General features: G+C 35.8%; 1 protein-coding gene and 1 long non-coding RNA gene across 11 annotated transcripts in view; one reads left to right on the top strand and one right to left on the bottom strand.

The window, feature by feature from the left end:
- LOC132683829 (uncharacterized) overlaps positions 1 to 19,791 on the top strand; it is a 23,152-nt gene extending 3,361 nt beyond the window's left edge. For 2 of the 5 annotated variants that reach the window (XR_014138173.1, XR_013557879.2), the window contains exons 3-4: positions 5,596 to 5,678; positions 16,748 to 17,050. This is a non-coding gene — a long non-coding RNA (uncharacterized LOC132683829). Of the gene's footprint in view, positions 1 to 5,595; positions 5,679 to 16,747; positions 17,051 to 18,101 lie in introns of those variants that run through there. The other 3 variants (XR_009612400.3, XR_009612402.3, XR_013557878.2) reach the window with 3 other exon arrangements.
- ZNF654 (zinc finger protein 654) overlaps positions 2,537 to 19,791 on the bottom strand; it is a 93,599-nt gene continuing 76,344 nt past the window's right edge. For 4 of the 6 annotated variants that reach the window (XM_060640223.2, XM_060640225.2, XM_060640226.3 and 1 more), the window contains 2 exons: positions 12,192 to 12,333; positions 5,040 to 7,973 (listed from right to left, as the gene is read on the bottom strand). In XM_060640223.2, coding sequence (XP_060496206.1) covers positions 5,562 to 7,973; positions 12,192 to 12,333 — 2,554 coding nt within the window. In that variant the 3' untranslated portion in view covers positions 5,040 to 5,561. The other 2 variants (XM_060640222.3, XM_060640221.3) reach the window with 2 other exon arrangements.

Raw genomic sequence — 19,791 nt, 5'->3', positions numbered from 1 at the left:
TTTTGGCATATGTGGGAGTCTGAGCTCAGTGGGATGCACTTAATTGCTTAAGGCTCCACAACCAGAAACTATCATGCTGGAATTTGAATACAGTTGGTCCCCACATCTCTTTGAGCTGCTTCCAATAAATCACATTCTGGTAGTTTTCACTTACTGAATACTTTTTGAGAAAAAAAATAAGAAGGTTTTCTAGATTAGAGTGGCTTGGGGGGGTGAGATCTTAGTATTACAATATCTATTTCACCCAACAGTAGTTAAAGTACCTATTAATAGGGGACCTTCTTTAAATGTCCTGGACATCAAGAGTTTCTAAGAATGCTCTATGAATTTAAGGGGGAATAGTTTACCTTCTGGGGAAATATGAAGCAGCTTGATGCCTTAGATCTGTGGTTTTTAAACCTTAGCATCATTAGAGTCACCCAGAGGACTTGTTAAACGACAGACTGGTCCCTCAACTGACCAAAATTTAGCATTTGTAACAAGTTCTTAGATGATGCTGATTTTGGTGCTCCCAGGACCAAACTGTAAGAATAAGAATCACTGCTAGTAGAAGAAAATGAAACCTCGGCCACCTGCCCCTACCAGATTTCATCCTTTGTCTCTGAAATCACTGATCCTGAGGAAAGTCTAATCCTCTCTTTGGATATATTAGATCCACCCATATTTGTGGAGAAAACTGCATGGCATTATGGTTTTAGGAGGACACCTGATTTTTCAATCCCACCTGTCCTGTGGCTTCAGTCAAGTTAGTTAATATATCTGAGGTTTGGTTTCTAAAATGCAGAGTTCATATCTATGAGTTGTTTTAACAATTAGAGATAACATATAAAATAGCTAGTATAATTTGGTAACATAGAAGACATTTCTTCTTCTTTGTGTAGCACTCATAAGTTAAGGCATGGACCTCCCTCTCATTTTTAGTTTTTACTCCATGTAATATTGGATTGCCTCCATTTGACGTCTTGATATGTAGCCCAAACTTCTGACTCTTTTAGCAGTTCGCTCTTGAAATTGGTATGGAATTTATATTATGCACTGAAAGGCAACCTCATTTGTTTATCGTGGAAGCACACTTAGTAATATTTGACTGCTTCCCAAAATTCCTCAAGTCTCAAAAAAGAAAAATTAGATAACCCCAATATTTTTTATCTAAATACTTCCTCAATGCATTTAGTAGTCTAAAATCATGATCGTAAAGCATAGGCTGAGAATTCTAGATCTCAGGTCTAGAGTGCTTCCATAGCTTTGTCAGTGTTTTTCCAAGCATGTTTGTAATATGTACAAACCACTGTATTTGACACTGTCCTTTCATTTGCATTGGTATCTCATCGCATCAAACAGGTGCTTTTTCTACTTCAGCTCTCATTCTTTTCCTGTTGCAAGTTATAGCTGAGTGTAGGGGGTTTTGCTTTGTTAGTCAACCAGAAAAGTAGGAGCCCTCACACTCACAGACCTCACTTTTAGATACAGATTAATTGGTTTACACATTGTCCCACTGAAATGCTTTTTAGGAAGTAATTTTCATCATATTTACATCTTATTTCAAAGTGACTTCCCAGTGTTTGGTTTTTTGTTTGGAATTCCACCAGAGGCTCTTCATCTTTGAAGATTTACCAACATAGATAAATCCATCCACTGTCTTTCATTTGAAGAGTTCTGATAATTTGTCCACCTACTAAGTTTGCAAAGGGTACCTGAAATAACTTGAGGAACCAGCATTCTATCAACTTGTAATTCCTGCATGTAGACATTAGTTAAAATAATATCTAAAAAGGTTTTATGTAAACTTTTAGACTTTTCTATTTTAATTTTTTTTTAATTAATCATCTGAATATGGTAATATTAACTAAGTTACTCTCTTAGGAGACCTAATAGAAATTTCTTACTGAATATATACCTTAAGCCTAATTCCTTTTGAAGTAATGTGCTACATAAAACTGAACACTTCATTACCAACAAGGACAATGTTTTATTGAACAAGTCTATGTACAGTACAAAAAATTTCTTGAAATGAGACGCTATTGTTGAATTATTGCAGTTCAATGGCTCAGTTTTAATTTGTACTCTTATAAAATGCAAAGTAAAATAATTTAATGTTCAACAAGGAAGCACAAATTTCCTTTCTTGCTGAATCTGTAATATCTTTCACATATTAACAATTCCAAAATGCATATGCAGCATTTAGGCATTCTGAAAAGGTGTTTTACAGTACCAAATAAATTAAAAGATAAACACTATCATCCCTTTTAGGTTTTTCATCCATACAACAGTTTAAACCAAACATGAAAGGAGTACGGCTGAACCTTCAAGTGTGATTTGAAAAGAATCACAAGTTCAGTGTTATAAGTTATCTACTCATATAATCGGTGGTTTAAAAAGATGGATATGGCTAGAGCCCAAAGTACCAGTGTCCTTGTCCACGGAGATCCCTCTTTTCTGTAATATCTGAGCAGCAAAAATTCAGATTTGCTATTTTCTTGACCTTACTGAAACAGCAGAAAGTTAATGTTTAATGTTTTGAAGGAAATTTTTATTAAAAAAAAAAAAGATTGAAACTTGGTCCATGTAAGATAAACACATCCTCAAAATAGAAGAAGTAGAAAAGTAAAAGAGAAGAACTGAGGAATAAGAAAGCTTCCTTTTCTTCCAAATCCCCAATGAGAACTGTTGGAAGTTTATGCACCCCACAAAAGCAAAATGATGTAAGTTTATGCTTTATAAGACATACATGATGAAATGTACACATTCTTTCAATAGCAATTATTTGAGATTATATAAAGAGGTTTAGAACAGCATAGCCAAACAGATTTTTATAAAACATTCCTTGATTTAATTATTTATAGGCCAATTTGATCTCAATGTTTCAGAAATAGTTTTCCCTTAGCAACACAAAAGTAGAAATAAAACCTCAAATTAAAGATAAAATTAACAAGTGGAATATGTTTAAAACCTCTTGATATGAACTGCATAATGAATAAAAATAACAATTTTCAGACATGGATTTATGTCAATAGTCACAACTTATAAAAAGTGAAAGTTAAAAGATGTGATAAAATGCTAAATTGTAATTTTAAACTTCTGGAAAATATACAAAGCAGAAATTATATTTAAAAAAAAAAACCTCACTGTCCAAATAGTGTCCAAACAGACTTTTTATTACATGATGTACTTTATATTGAACTGAAATAGAACTCAAGTATATTTTTAGCTTCAGGAAATATGGAAAACATTTTTTTTTTTAGTTGACCTTAACGGATTTAAAAATCTGATTGAGTTGCGTTTACTTATGTGTCATTTAAATGTAAATCCCACAGCCTAATGTAGGCTACACAACAAAACAAAAACTTAAATTTGATTGGAATGGATTTGTGACTATCACTTGCATAGTAGTGAATGAATAAATAATAAAATTGGGAATTTTTTTAAATCCTCATGGCCTGGAAATCCCAACTTGATAAAGTCTGGATGCTACCTTGAAGAAATGCCCCTTCCTTAGTGACTTCATTGAAGAAGCTATAATACTAAGGTCTGACAAGATTATCTGCTTTGAACAAAAACGTGTCTGTTTGAATAACTGGAATATTTGGTTGACGATGGCACATTAGTAGCTCCATTTTTTAAGAATTTGCCTTTGTATTTTTGTTCATTTTATCCCTGCTATAGATTAACACACTACTAGGTAAAAGATCACTAAATTTCCTCTTTTAGAGAATGTACAAGTGGAACATATCTGAGAGGGTATTTTAAAAAACATTTTGTGTTTGAACAATTCATTGACTAGTAAGTTAAAATCTTCCTTAGGAAAATTACTGGTCATCAAGGAAAATAAAAGCATCAATATATCTTAACTGTGTTCTTGCTGTGCAAATTTTTGTGTACATATTTCCTTTTATATATAAAAATTACTATTCAGACCAAATTCATCACTAATAAATAACAAAGCATGAGTAGTATGGCTTATTTTAGAATTAACTCTCCTAACTGAATAAAACCAATGAATTCTTGACCTGATTTTAGCTGACATTTTTTTTTACAGCCAGTTATTTTTATAGGACTGTACTTAGATAACTCACATTAATGTCTAAAAGGACCTTACTATGAATCATCAAGCAATGTCCTAACACTACTCTATATACAAATAGAAATATCCCAGTGTGCTTATACCATTATTCACATTGAGTTATTTGCAATTCAGTGTTTTCCTTCAATTAGATAGCCTTTAATGGTCTTAGATTCCTCCCATCTCTCCTCAAAGTTACTGATGGTTCTTTTTCTATTTAAGATTGACACTGCTGCCTTTAAATACAACTCATTGGTATTACCAAAATGGAAAGTGGAGCTTATTAGCAAAGTGTTTTGTTTTCTTTTGTTTAATTTTCAGTGCTGGCATGCCATTCATTGAACTCTATCCTGTCTAATCAATCATCTGGAAACAAGTTACAATCTTTTATGGATAGCATGGTGATAAATCAAATTTTATTTTCATGTATCAGTTTTTAAATTATAATAAACCAAATACCAATAGTTCTTTAAACCGTGTTTGACGAGAAGGGGAGGACATAATCTGATTATGCATGACAAGAAAACAAATTTCTTTTGTAGAATACTTTAAGCTGTTTATTGTAAACCACCCCCACTTCCCCCCCCCCCATTTTTTTAATAACTGGTTAACTTTTCCCTTTCTGTAAGGCCATAGCTGGTTTTCCTTTCTGACTAGTTGCCCAAACATGTTTCTCACATAGGTAAAACTGAACATGCTGCATTAATAGTCATCAACTTTTTAAAAAATGTGGTTTTCTGGATAACTGGTACTTTGGGAGTTTTTTAATAACCCTTTTGGAGTCTAAACCAGCACATCTCCTCTCTGAGTTCATTCTAGAAAATGTGCTTTGTCTTTATCTTTAGTAAATCCAAGACCGCTTGAAAATTAAGGCCATCAGGAAAATAGCAAACTGATGATGCAATTTCTTGCAGTGCTTTTTTCACACTACTGCTTGATCGACAGATCATTCTGAAACATTTTTATCAGGCACCTGTAAAACAGAACATGTCTGTTAATTCAAATTTTATAGTTCAACTGGAATTCTAAGTTAGATTCCTATTTTACCCCTTACTCATTCAAAAAATATTGTTATTAGTAGAAAAGCAAGCTTTTCTTTTGCTCAATTTTTTTCAGTTATTTTCTGGTTCTTTTTCACTTCTGTTTCTATAATAGAAGCTCAGCTTCACTTGGTTTATATTCTGGCATGCAGATGAAAAACATTTCCATCATAATTACTTCATTTCTAAAATTTTTATTACATGAAATCTGCAATGAAGAAAATGTCTTGGACACACAGTGAAGAGTATGATCAAAGAACATGAAAAACCATGTACAAGTTCTGGCTTCCACAAGTTCATAGGCTGTACCTATGCAAATTACTCACTTGTGAACTTCAGTTGCTTGATCTATGAAACAGGAATAGTAATATCACCTTCATAGTAGTGGAATGGATTGAAAGAAATAACATATGGGGTGGTGCTTTATAATCTGCACTATGCAAATGTTAACTTTCTTAACCTCATAAAGATCTATGGCATTTTCTGTTTCTACAGATAACACCTACTAAGAAGATAGAAGACTTACTTTCATCATCTGAATCAAATCCAAAGAGTGTCTGACATTTCTTTTGTGCAAGGTGAGCCTCAAGTGCTTCTGCATTACAGTAGGTGGTCAGGCATTTGCCACATCTTAATCTTTTCACGGATTTTTTACAAACGTTATCTTGATCAGAACAGGCATCTACTCTATCAGTCAGAAATTTTCTGCGTTTTGGCATACTAAGGTACCGTTCATCAAGGTAACTGGGAGGCAGTGGTCTGACATACGGCTTTGTTAAAATTAAGCCATATGAAGTATGTTCACTCGTCAGATTTGGTTTGGAAGGTGCCTGAGATACTGGCAGGGTATTATGTTCTTGTGGTACAACACTGGGTAAAATGGAACCATTTTCTGTCCTGATTCTGTTTGTATCAGTTTTCAAAGCAGGCTCTGACGAAACTAAAGGTGTCTGCTCTGTTCCACTGTGTCCATTGACTAAATCACTAATACTATAATTACTTTCAGAATTTGGCTCTATGTCAGGCATCTTTTGGTCTATCAAGCTTATATCAGAAACAGTGTCGTCAGAATGTTCATTTCCATTCTGAACTAAACCATCTGTTTTCTTCTCCATACTTTCTGTACACGTCTTTGGTTCTGTGGAATCTTTCCTTGATTTGCTAGTAGAAACTGGCAGAGTGAGAGTTTGTTTCTCATTACTAGATGAGTCTTTTTCCTGATGATTAGGATTTGAGTCTGTAAGAACATCCCAAAGAATTGTTTCACTTGGTTGTGCGGAGGATTCTGGTGTTTTACTCAAATAGTGCTGAGCTTCATGTTCATAGAGCAGAGGAAGATCTTCAAAAAGCTCGTGACATTCTGGAAAACTACACTGAGCTTGAAATATCCTGTGACTTTTTGTGTGCTGAGCAAGCTGGAATGGCAACTTAAATGACTCGTTGCAATTAAAATGCAAACAGAAGTACACATTTGGGTAGCTGTGTCTATTAAGGTGATCTATAAAATGTTGAGAATCTTCAAATTGTCTTTGACAGAATTTGCATTTTCCTTTGCTCCACTTCATTACCGTTTGCCGCACATTTAAATCAGTTGGATGTACAGTCCTTGCATGTTTATTTAGAAATCCGATTCTTTTAAATATCCTGACACAACCAAGAGCAGGGCACTTAAAGTTCCCTTCTTGATCTGTAGCATATATCTCTTTTGGATGGCACACAGTTCCATTGATTTTATGAAGTACGGAAGTTTCTTGATTCAGGTCATAATCGTCTTCTTCATAATCACCTTCTTCATCCTCTTCCTCCTCATAGTCATCCTCACATACAGGCAAAGGTTCTGAGACATTATTTAAAGAAGTATCAGGATTCCCATTTTCAATCATGTTCTCAATTACATCTTCGGATACACTTATGGGAATTTCAATGAATTCAGCCACATGTGCAGGGATGACCTCTTTGTTTCCATCACTGGAAGCAGTAATTGTGTCTGCTTCCAAATCCTTATTATCAGAATTCCCATTCTCAAATGAAATGAAAGCATCGGAACAATTTATTTCTTCCACAGTGGGGATTTCTTGATCCTCCTGTTGAGCTGCAGCAATTTGCTGTCTTTGTATTTTCTTAACATGATTCTTTAAATGCTTCTGCATAAGTCCTTTGTTTCTAAATTTCCTACCACATATCACACATGAAAAACTGCCCTTTTTCTGATGAGCCTGGGCATGCCTTACAATGTGACCGCCTAGAAATTCCTTGTTACATAACATACACCGATGCCTTGGGACATTGTGATCTACTTTGGAAACATTAAGAGCCATAAGATTTTTCTTTGTATTAATGTGACCCTTAGGTTGCACTCTAGACAAATCATCAGGATCAGGCTCTCCAGTGCTCTGATCGGTAAGAGAGTCAAGCCCTTCATCTAAACCTTGCTGTTCCACTGCCTTTTTCAGATTACCTGTAGAATTTTCCAGTGTACTTTCATTTAGAAATCTAACTGCTGATTTATCACTCAATAATGCTACACAGTTTTTCTTAATCATTACGAAGTTCCAGAATTCAGGATCAAAAAACAATCCCTTTTTCAAAATCGGAAGTAATTCAAAACGAACTCGATTTTGAACACTACTTGTGCCTTCGTTATATTCCTCATCTGGACGTTTGTAAAGCTCTTCAACAGTATGGTAAGCTTCCAGGGAGCGCTCAAGAAAAAATATTGAGAGTGCACAAATCCTGAGGATCTCCAAATCATTTGGCAAAAAATGTGCAATTGTTTTATATATTAAACATTTAGTTTTGGGATCATCATGAAGATCTAGTTGCAGGGCACAACCACATATTTCAACACAGATTTGTAAGCCATCTTCTTCAACCTGTAAGAGGAAAAATATTACTAAATACCTTTGTAAAAAACATTTTTACATTGTTTTATTTTTTTAAATATAACTCTGAAATGAGAGCTAAATAAACACATTATGCTACATGTGCAGTTTTCCTCATCAGGTAGCCTTATTTTAATTCTTCTTTAATATAGAAGTAAATCTTTCTTCTTTAACTTGACAATAATCTGGAGGAGATAGCATTTTAGCTTCCAATATAATTAGTTTTTAAGTTTGACAAACCCTACTAATCGATAAAAAATGCTTCATAACCTTATGGTGATTAAGGTTTCTTACAAATCTAGCCCCCCATTTATTTTAGGTACCAATCTTACATTCTAAGGTAGAAGGGTTAAATTGAATAATGCTTAAATTAAATAAATGTTTAAAGCATTTATCAATTTTGATGTTTAAAAAGAGCTAGATTTAAAAAAAAAAAGACTGCTTACAGACATTCATAAACCTGCACTAAAAACATTACTTATCTTATTAAATAATATTATTTATCCAAGTAAGAGGAAAAGTGGGGCCCACATGAACAGGGCAATTACAGTCTTTCCAAATCTAATAAAAATCAAAATAATGAACCTACTTGGAAGTTATCTGAAAATTATCAAGCTTTGAAACTTACTGATGACTCAAAGGTAACTGAACTTGGGAATTTGTTATGTGTCCACCTTAACTCAAATTATAAATGATGCCTCTAGTGATCAGAAATGATCTAAATGCTTGTTTGAATAGAAAAAAGATACAATGATAATATGTCTTTAAGATTGTGCGTGTGTGTGTGTGTGTGTGTGTGTGTGCTCACATGCACATGCGCTGCCTGCATATGTAGATGACAGGGAGGAACACTACCTTGCCAGCCTCATGTCTTCTTAGTCCTTTATGTGCTTTGTAGTCCTGCTTGACTACTTACTTACATTTCCACAGGCAGACCTTAACTTTGCATGTTATAATCCCATGTTATCTAGGTAGTAAATTTCTACCCGTTTCCTGTTCATTTTTTGAGAGTCAGTTTTACTCTGGAAGTTTTTCTCCCCATTCATATTCTGGCCCCAGCCCTGGAGTAGAGTTAAACATCCCTCTTCTTTCCACTGAGAATAGTTTATACTGATTTATAAAAAGTACATATATATTGTTTTGTAACTGTATATGCCCCTACGCCCTGACTTTGGATTCTTAAATCACAGGGACAGTATCTCATTTTTTATATCCTCCTGTTGTTAACATAGAAGTTGGCATAATACATTGACCTTTAAATAAATGTTTGCAAATATGAATGGGATTGGATCTATTCTACTGACGTTAGCTTTCTCCTATGTAAATCCATCATTTCAGCTTGGAATCTTTTTCTGAACTCAATTTTTTTATTTCTTCGTATCTATCACAATTAGATATTTCCACCTAGATTTTCCAGATATAGTAAATTAAAAATTCACTGCTTCAAAACAGAATTCCTTCTCTCTCTCCTAAGTTCTATCTAAATCCTCTGTCTTAACTCATGAAATTATCATGTATCCAGGTGCCCAATTCTAAAATTTTTAAAATCATAGGGCACCTGAGTGGCTTAGTTGAGTATCCAACTTCAGCTCAGGTAATGATCTCATGTTCATAAGTTCGAGTCCCATATCAGGCTTGCTGCTGTCAGCGCAGAACCCTCTTCGGATCCTCTGTCCCCCTCTTTCTTTGTCCCTCCCCAGTTTGTGCTCACTCACTCTCTTAAAAATAAACATTTAAAAAAATTAAAAAGAATAAAACTTTAAAAAAAAAATTCAAAATCATCACAAAATGCAACAGGATACTTCCTTACCTGAAATCCTTCAACAATCGCAATATATTTATGGACTGAGTTCCAACTTTCAGTGCGGCATGCAAGTCCCTTAAGTATTTCCAACAACCACCACCCACCTGCCCTACAACTTCAGGCAGTCTCTGACTAGTTTCATCTCCCACACACTTCCTCACGTTTTTCTCCTACCATATTAATGCTAATGGACACTTGTGAGAAAAACAATTGATGTAGTGAGGCAAAAGTGCTCTGTAAACTGCAAAATCCTATACATGTTAGTATTCTCCTCCTCTGTCGTTTAAAACCCAGCTTAAAGCATCTTCCTCTGTGAGCCTTTTCAGATAAGCCATTTGTAAGGTCTCATTCTTCTGAATTCACACGGCATTCTTTTTGCTTCTTCTCAGAGCGCTAAAGCACGTATGTGATTTATTCCATCATTAAAGATGTTTTTAGTAGAGTATACACAGTTAAGCACATTTTCAATATGTATTTCATCTTTGAATTTTTCCTCTTATATTCTCATGTTGAGTAGACATGTGAAAATAAGAAAACTTTATGACAACTGGCTGAACATCACCTATATTGTAAACTTTGCATAACAAAACTCAACTTTTGGTGCAAATAAGAATCCTATGTATATATATGGATACATTTTTATTTTTTAAAAAGTTTTACTGGGGCGCCTGGGTGGCTCAGTCGGTTGAGCATCCAACTTTGGCTCAGGTCATGATCTCACGGTTTGTGAGTTCGAGCCCCGCGTCAGGCTCTGTGCTGACAGCTCAGAGCCTGGAGCCTGCTTCGGATTCTGTGTCTCCCTCTCTCTCTGCCCCTAACCCACTCACATTCTGTCGCTCTCTCAAAAATAAATAAACATTAAAAAAAAAATTAACAAAAAAAGTTTTACTGGTGATTCTGGTGCAATTTAAATATTGAGAAGGAGGGTGCCTGGGTGGCTCAGTCAGTTAAGTGTCCAACTTCAGCTCAGGTCATGATCTCACAGTTCGTGGGTCAAGGCCCGCATTGGGCTCTGTGCTGACAGCTCAGAGCCTGGAGCCTGCTTCAGACTCTGTTGTCTACCTCTCTCTCTGCCCCTCCTGTGTTCACACTCTGTCTCTCTCTCTCAAAAAAAATTTTTTTAAATAAATAAAAATAAAAATAAAAAAATATTGGAAGGATTCTAAAACATAGCTTGTTTGGTTTTCTTTCCCTTTTTGATGGGGGTAGAGATTAACTTTGACAATGCATTTTTTTTTAAATGTTTATTTTTGAGAGAGGGAGAGAGAGAGGGCGAGTGGGGGAGGGGCAGAGAGCGAGGGTGACACAGAATCTGAAGCAGGCTCCAGGCTCTGAGCTCTGAACTGTCAGCACAGAACCTGATATGGGGCTTAAATTCATGAACAGCGAAATCAGGACCTGAGCCAAAGCTGGATGCCTAACAGACTGAGCCACCCAGGTGCCCCAACAATGCATTTGAATGACATTTCACTGTTTAATAATGAAGCTATGAATGCAGTTAGTAAAATAAAATCGGAAATTTACAAAGCTCTCTGAATATAATTCTGCTAACTTTATATCATGGGAATATAATCACTACACGGTCATACATCTAATGAATGACATGATAATTAGTGTGAAAAATGGATAAATTTATAAGAAATATTAAAATACATTATTTATTGGATGTTCCTTATATATTTAAAAATAACCCACATATAGATTCAGCCAAATGGAGCTACCTAAAATGTAGGGTAGCTTTATCTTTCCTATCTTGGTATTCAAGGTTCTGTTAATATTTGAGGGGAAAAAGTTAAAGCGTTTGCAGGATCCAGTTTCATGCCTATGTAAGAGTCTTACACAGAACTGTATTCACTTTTAAGTGACCATGAAAAACTTACTTCAGAACTATTTTTAAAAACAGGTAATGAATTTTACTGTTACTTCAAATAAATACTTTAAAAATTTGTCAGATTTCAAAAATGCTTCAGAATTCATTGTTCCTTTTCACCTTAACACCAGACTTAAAATTATGAACTATATTTTTCTGTGAAAGTGACCTATGTATACACAAAGTTCATTTGCAAATAAGTTAAGATTCTACAAACAGGATTTAGGATAATGTTAAAAGTGACACTTTTAATTTTAAAGAAAAGAGATAATTACTTCTTATCGAAGCAGTTGTTCCCATATTAAATTTTAAGTAACAGTAAATTGGCAGTTTTTCGGTCTTTTTTCAGTTATTTTCACTTATGTAAATGCTTAGTACCAAGTTGGGAGATTGCAGTTGGGGAAAGGGAAGGATATGATATGTGGCCTTTGAATCCTCCTTCTTTTCAGAAACATTTTATCATAAAAGATTCAAGTTTCGGTGAACTGTCATTTACATTTCATTTAAAATTAAGGGATAAATATATCCTATTTACCTCATCTTTAATGATTTTCATGAAAGGAAATATGACTCTCACATTAGTTGCTGTTCTTAAAAGCTGGTAGCATTGATCTACAAAAACTTGCTTTGAAGGATTAGACTTAAGCTGAAGTTTACTCCATATGAAAATCAACTCCCTGTAAATGAGAAAAAAAAGAGAAATATTAAAAATAGAGTTTACTCAAATACAGGCATTAGCTATCTTTTGCTGATTCTATAGTACCCTGGCTGCGATGGATACAAAATGGGCATAAATGGATGTTATGTTAACCTCCAGCTACTTCTGCTACCTGTATGGGACAAAAAGAGAGATCAGAAATTGTAATCTTCAGTGATAAGGAATGAATTCCAATCATATGCTGACAAACCCAAGGCACCTCTAGTACATGATAACAAATTCTAATCCTGGTGTACCTATATCAATGATATTACTTTAAAAAAATAACCTTTAATTAATACTTTACTTGTAAATTTAGAAATCAATTTTGTATACTTTCTATAAAGATATGTCCATGTTTTTCATTTTCAATCTATTAAGATACCTGTTGTGGTATAGGTTTAAAGTGTAAGACACTGTAGTACTGATTCTGAAATTTTATGTTTAAGATCATCTATTCTTCCTTAAGATGTAGTATTTTTAAACAGAAAAGCTATGGGCCATTTAAAGCATTTCACAGGTAGATTGGTTTCTAAGATGTGACCAAGGTTATTAGATGGACAAAGGAGGAGCAGCAGTGGGTCTTGAGGCAAAGGAAATCAACATATAATTGATATGTTTAGGTATCCCATTCTAGTAAATTAGAATTCTTTAAAGTGTGTCAAGTTACATAAAGCATCATAATCTAAAAAGTATTAAGATAATTGATGAAAATGGTTTTGTTTGTTTGTTTGTTTTTTAAGTGATTTACTGAGCATGTACTTTGAGCCCAGCACATGCAGCTATTAAGTCTAAGGATAGCTTGACTACTATCGTGAAGGTGTACATAGTCTACTTAGAGAGACAATACAGAAAGCACAAAACAGAAAATAATGGCAAGCAACACAGAAGTAGTAAAACCAAAATTCTGATTCCATCTTCTTCTAGCTGTATGGGTGTTAATAAGTTTCAGTTCACAACCCCACTTTTTTTGCATATAAAAGCTCACCAGGTTTCACACTTTGCTCCCAAATCTGTAGCTCTGACTTCTTTCCCAATTTCCATTTGTGGATATTTCAATTTAGATTGCTTTCTATCACCATAACCCACTTAGAATGAATAATACTCCTACAAAATTGATTATCTTTTGCTAGGTCAGTCAATGACACTAAACATTCCTCGAACCTGTTTGGTTCTCATCTGTTTATTTTCCACAGCCTTTGTATTCTAATTATATTTTTGCCCATAGCCATACCATTCTTTCTCAGTGCTACCACCTTAGGCCCTCTAATTTTACATATGCACTTCTACAGCTGCTAAACTGCTCTGTTTCCAGACTTTCAAATAATTTCATCCAGTGCTTATTCCGTATGTCACATAGTATTAACAGCAACAGAAACGTGGGTTTTGGAGTCGGGATAGGATTATAGTCCTGGGCACTCTTCAAGGTTAGTTAATGTGCTTTGTTTATTCTCATTTTTTTTTTATGCTAATTGCTGTACTCAGAAAGTACCTCATTTCTAAGATGAGCTTATCTTTCAGAGTCCATTATCAAATACCCCTTCTTCGTGAATGCCTTCACGAATACCCCAATCTAAAGTGATAACTACCTCAGAATAGATCTATCCCTCTTGTTGGTTTCATGCCTTTCATGTATTTCCTTGTTGACATTTTATGGGGCCTGTTCCCCCAACTGTTGTTAATTCCCGTTGTTAATCTCAGTGACACATTGTATAGTGGAGGTAGTAGCAAAAACATGAGACTGGGAATAAGAGATTTCTCATTAGGGCATTCTATACCAAACGGTGTGATATTACCGAGTTCACAGTGAGCCATCTTTTTCTGGAAATAACCTACTACACAAGGTTGGAACCCCAGTAACCATTTGAACTATGTGACCGTCCTCACCCTCCTTACGATATTAATTATAGGAAACTGACCCCAGTCAGGCCCGTCAGAGTCCCTGGAATGTTCTCAACTCTAAACTATGAAGGCTGGAGACTGTTGACATTCCTTCCGGTCTGCAACAGGAGAGAATGAAGTCAACTGGCAGAAAAATCAGTGTCCCTGGAAGCAGTTATCTTTGGGGACCTATTCTATCCTTCCCCTTTTTTTGTCATGACCCAGTATTTTTTCCATGTGCACTAACTTTTTCCTAAACTAATTAGACATAGGATGCTATCACTTGCAAATTGACTAGTATAAATTCTAACTCCATTTTATTACCAGCTAGGTGGCTTCTATCCCTTTTATCCAGTTTTCTTAGACATAAAAATAATGGACAGTTAAGTGAAAACACCTAGGTGAAATGTCTGGTATGTACTGATGTTTCATAAATCACTAACTTCCTTTATTCTTTCCTTATCTTTATAATCTTAATAGTACCAACCAGTGAGATTTATTCAACAAATATTTGCTAGTTAATAAAGTGGTAAAAAAAAAAAAAAAAAAAAAATGTCTTCCTAAATGCTAAGAGCATTTAGAGGGAGCCTCTTGAGGAAATCTATTAAGGGAAATTGCAGACCCAGAATGATGTATAAGATGATGGTGGACATTCTAAATAGGGGTATTTTATAAACAAAGGGATGAGATAAAAGGCAAGCAGATTACTGTGTTTAAGAAGACCTGGCAGATCTCTGCAACAGATTTAAAGACAAAAAATAAAAAATGATAGTTGGAAATTAGGGGAGAGTATTCATTGCACTCATTATTACACAGATCAATGTTTAACATAATAGAAATGTATATATTCTCCAACTTGCTCCAAAAAATAAATTGAGACTCCTAATAGACATCCTTAGGGTACACTATTATTATTTTTCTTTTTTGAAGAGAGAGATCTCATTTCCCTTTGTTTCTATTAATTCAGGATGAAACTTGAACAAAATGTAATCCCAAGATTCTAATAAATTTGCCAGGAAAGGGCTGCCAGAATGGATTTTAGCTTTCTAAAAGTAGGCAAAGCAGAAATCTCAGGATATGATTATGAAGCTCCATTTTGACTGAATTTATAAAAGGGGTATCAGGTTTTACTTGTACTTTAGATTTTGAAGGAAAACAAAATGCTCTGAAAACCCACAATAGTCTTCTTTGCTCATGAGCAAACAGTGTTGATGAAGCTTACATTTTCTTCTCAAATAAAAGTCCTTTAGAAAACATAGCTCCTATATGGTACACAAACACATTTCCCGGGTAGCTAGCTACTAATAAAATCATCAAGTAACAGGCTGCAGAGAATGTAGGCTATAACAGGGTCTACAGCCACCTTTACAACATACATTTTTTTTATGTTTGATCTATTTATAGTAAGTAATATTTAATAGAGGCTGTGAGTCAGGCTGCCTGGGTTTGAATCTTAGCTTCATTATTTACTTCATTACTTCATTATTTACATGGCATTATTTACATGGGAATGTATATATGAAATACAGACTATAGGAAGCACTCAGAAGATATTAGTAGCTGCTGTTATTATTACTACTACTTGTTATTGTTAGCAATGGCAGAGAAATGGGGTTGGTTGCTTGCTCTACTGGCTTCAGATAGACCAAAACTGGACTATGGATCAGGTTCTGTCCGCAGAGACGGGGGAGATGAGGTAAGCTGGTTCATAGGGAAAGCCAAAATGAGACAGACAACACAGACCTTGGAGGCATGAAAGAATCCTGCTCTTCAAGTTATGGTGAAAATCAACTTTTAGAAGTAAGAGAAAAGGACCCCAGCATTCAGAAATATTGAGGAGAGGTAGAAGAAATAAGAGAGCAGGTAATCAGTACCCCGCCCACTCAGAAGGACGGACAAAGGAACAGGCTGAAGATTCCTTTCCAGTTAGGCAGCTGGGAGTCACACACCCAGCTTCTATTCTTAGAAGGTGCCAGTGGGTGGGGGCAGGAAAGATAGGCACTCTTCTATTTTTAAGATCCCTCCCTAAATAGTAAAATGGTTAGCCAAAAGAAGAAAGCATTTTTTTGTTTGTTTGTTTGTTTGTTTGTACTTGGGATTTCAGTTTACTTATGAGTATATTAAAATGAAGAGGCTAAAGATATTCTGTTGGTTTAATATAGTCAAAGTCAGAACATTCCTTTACGCATAGGAAAAGATCTACTTTAACAGTCATGATTATATTTCAGAATAACTACATATCAAGAAATGATAACTCTTTAAAAACTATTTAAAATTGTCTTACCACTGCCTCCTGATCCCCTCCTCTCTTTGAAATTCCAATTTACATGGTAAACTTTTTAATACGAATTTGCATCATCTAAATAAAAATATACTTCCCTGGAAGATAAGTCCACTAATTTCTAGACCCAGCTCTGCTACTAATTAGCTATTTGACTCTATCTCTGAGTCTGAAGATTTTAATCTATAAAATAATAATATTAAATGAGTTTATCATTAAATTCATCTTCTAGGTATTCTTTTAAATATTTTTAAGAATTTAGGTCCAAGATGGCGACGTAGGCAGACCCTGAACTCACCTCCTCCAGGGACACAACAAATCTGCACCTACACAGAGAGCAATCCCTCCTGAAGAACTGAGGACTGACTGAACAGCTGAACAACAAAAGTAAGAGCGACCACATAGAGAATGGCAAGAAAGACGGAGACATGGTAATAGGGAATCCCCACTCTCACCCCTGTAAACTGCAGTGGGGAGGGACAGTAATAAGGGACTATGAGCAGATTCATCTGCTCTGAGGTACAGAAAAAAAAGTTGCAGTTTAAAAGGGCAACTAGAATATAAAGGATCTAGCCCTAGAACTCTGCCAAATGGCAGGGAGACTGCTGGAACTTTCTCTAGGTCAGTGGGGCTGTCAAGCACCACAGTTTACACATTCCCCATCCACCTTGACAGCATGGACAGGAGCATGGTCCAGACACCCTACCGCCTCAATGAGCCCTGGTCCTCTACCCATACCAGCCCCAACTGTCTCACTAAGGAGGCCCAGTACAGTGCATACCGGGTCACCCTTGTCAGTGTACACTGTAGCTCAAGACTACTTGACAAGGTAACACAGGCACAAAGCACCCTGGAACGCTCCAGACCCATACCACTTCAGCTCCAGACAACTTGCCAGGACACTGTGGTCCACACCTGCTTCTGCTCCAGCTGCCCGAAAAGGGCACCCCACACAGAATGCCCCAGGATGCCTCAGCCTGCACCCACTTTAGCTTCTGCTATCACCCACAACACAAGAGAGCCCTGAGACCACCCTGTACCCACTTCAGCTTCAGCTGTCCTGCCGGTGTGCCCTCTGTACAGAAAACCCCAGGAGCAGCCCAGCCTACACCTACTTCAGCCCCGGGCGTCCCACCAGCATGGCCCCAGCACAGGGAGTCCCAGGACATTCAGCCTATGACAGCTACAGCTCTAGCCAGCTAGCCAAAGTCATCAGGCACACACAATCCACACAGGGGATAACCCATACACAGGATCATTCCTTCAAGTTTAGGAGAAGTAGCTGTTCCACCTAATTCACAGAAATAAACACAGAAAGTCAAGCAAATGGGGACAGAGGAATATGCTCCAAATGAAAGAACAAGACAAAGCCTCAGAAAAAGAACTAAATAGAACAGGGATAAGCGATCTACCTGATAAAGAGTTCAAAGTAACGGTCATAAACTCAGGACTTCAACAAAGAAAGAGAAAAAATAAAAATAAATAAATAAATAAATAAATAAATAAATAAATAAAATTTTTAAAAAATGAGTATGGCTTAAGGGCTATCTTGGATAACACTGAGTAAACAAACATTTACATTACAGGGGTCCCAAAAGAATGAAGAAATAATACCTTAAAACTTTCCCAACCTGGGGAAGGAAAGAGACATCCAGGCTCAGGAGCACAGAGAATTTGGATCAAGATGAACCCAAGGAGATCCATACCACTACACATAATAATTAAAATGTCAAAGAGGAAAGATTTTAAAAAGTATAGTTCCTTACCCAGCACTATGAAATTAAAAGCTCTGAGAATAGGCATGAAAACCTGCATTAAATAACAAGCTTTCTGTGTGACCTTATGCTTACTAAAGTTTTTAAAGAATTACTTGATATCAGAATGACAGATTTTAAATTCCTTAAGATTGCTTAATGCGTGTACCAGTTTATAATTATGTGTGTATATGGTGGGGTTAGGGGGTGATGCATGGGACAGAAGAGTGCTAAAGTCTGACAGACCTGATAGTCTGGGAACTGGTTATGAAAATGACAGTTTTCTTGAGAGTGGAGAGTGTGGCAATCGGGACAACAGAGAGAAAGTATATGAATACACAGTGATGACTGAAATGTCTTACGTTTATGGTGCCTGATAGCTGTGGTCCGTGCTGTAAATCGCTCTGTGAAATCGTGTTATGGTGATAGTTTTCAAAAACTGTTATGAGAAATAAACTAGATAGACGGAAACATATCATGTAAAACATGTATTTAAATTTGACCGATTCCAGGGAGTGTGGGTGTGACTCAGTCAGTTAAGCATCTGACTCTTGTTTTCGGCTCAGGTCATGATCCTGCAGTTTGTGAGATTGAGCCCCATGTCAGGCTCTGCACTGACAGCTCAGAGCCTGCTTGGGATTCTCTCCTCCCCTGCCCCACCGTCCCCTGCTGTGCGGGTGCACACATGCACACTTTCTCTCTCAAAATAAACATAAGATTTTTTTTCACTGATTCCTAAGAGATAAATATTGGTGTTCTTAGGAATGTGGTATCCTTTTAAAGCCCAAATATCTCATGACTCACTATTTTGGATAATTTTTCTCACTACCACTCTCAAACCAATATATAACTTTAATTTAACATGCTGTAACCACCAGGATGAACAATTCAAATAACCTAGCAGTTTATCTTATTTCTTAACTTTCTTATCTTCAGTGACATCAGTCCTGGAACTTCTTTCTTAAGAAAAATAAACAAACTTTAAATAGAGACAATATATACTGAAGGCTTTCTACTCTATTAAAATTTGCCACTAATGTTAAGCTGATCTATTAAAGAGAATGTTTGTGAAAAATAAATATGTATTTTAGAATTTAAAATTCAAAAGTATTGGTTTAAAAATGTCTTATATAAGCCCATATCATTTTAGATTATTATGTTGGGCAAATGAAACCTAGTTATCCTTTAAGAATTAGTGAATGTTGGGGTGCCTGGGTGGCTCAGTTGGTTAAGTGTCCAATTCTTGATTTCTTGAGATCATCTGTCACATGATCTCATGGTTCATGAGATTAATCCCCACATCTGGCTCTGCACTGATAGGGCAGAGCCTGCTTGGGATTCTCTCTCTCCCTCTCTCTGCCCTTCCCTCCCTTACATGTGTGCACATGCTCTAAGTAAATAAATAAACTTAAAAAAAAAAAATTAGTAAAATGTCCAAGTGGTAGGATGTGTGTGTCTGTGTGTGTGTGTGTGTGTGTGCACGCACGCATGAGAACTGGGAAAAGGAAGGCAGAAGTTATTA

Source organism: Panthera onca, chromosome C2 (genome assembly GCF_046562875.1).
Source record: "Panthera onca isolate mPanOnc1 chromosome C2, mPanOnc1 haplotype 2, whole genome shotgun sequence".
NCBI classification, from domain to species: domain Eukaryota; kingdom Metazoa; phylum Chordata; class Mammalia; order Carnivora; family Felidae; genus Panthera; species Panthera onca.
This window is presented reverse-complemented; position numbering and strand designations above follow the sequence as displayed.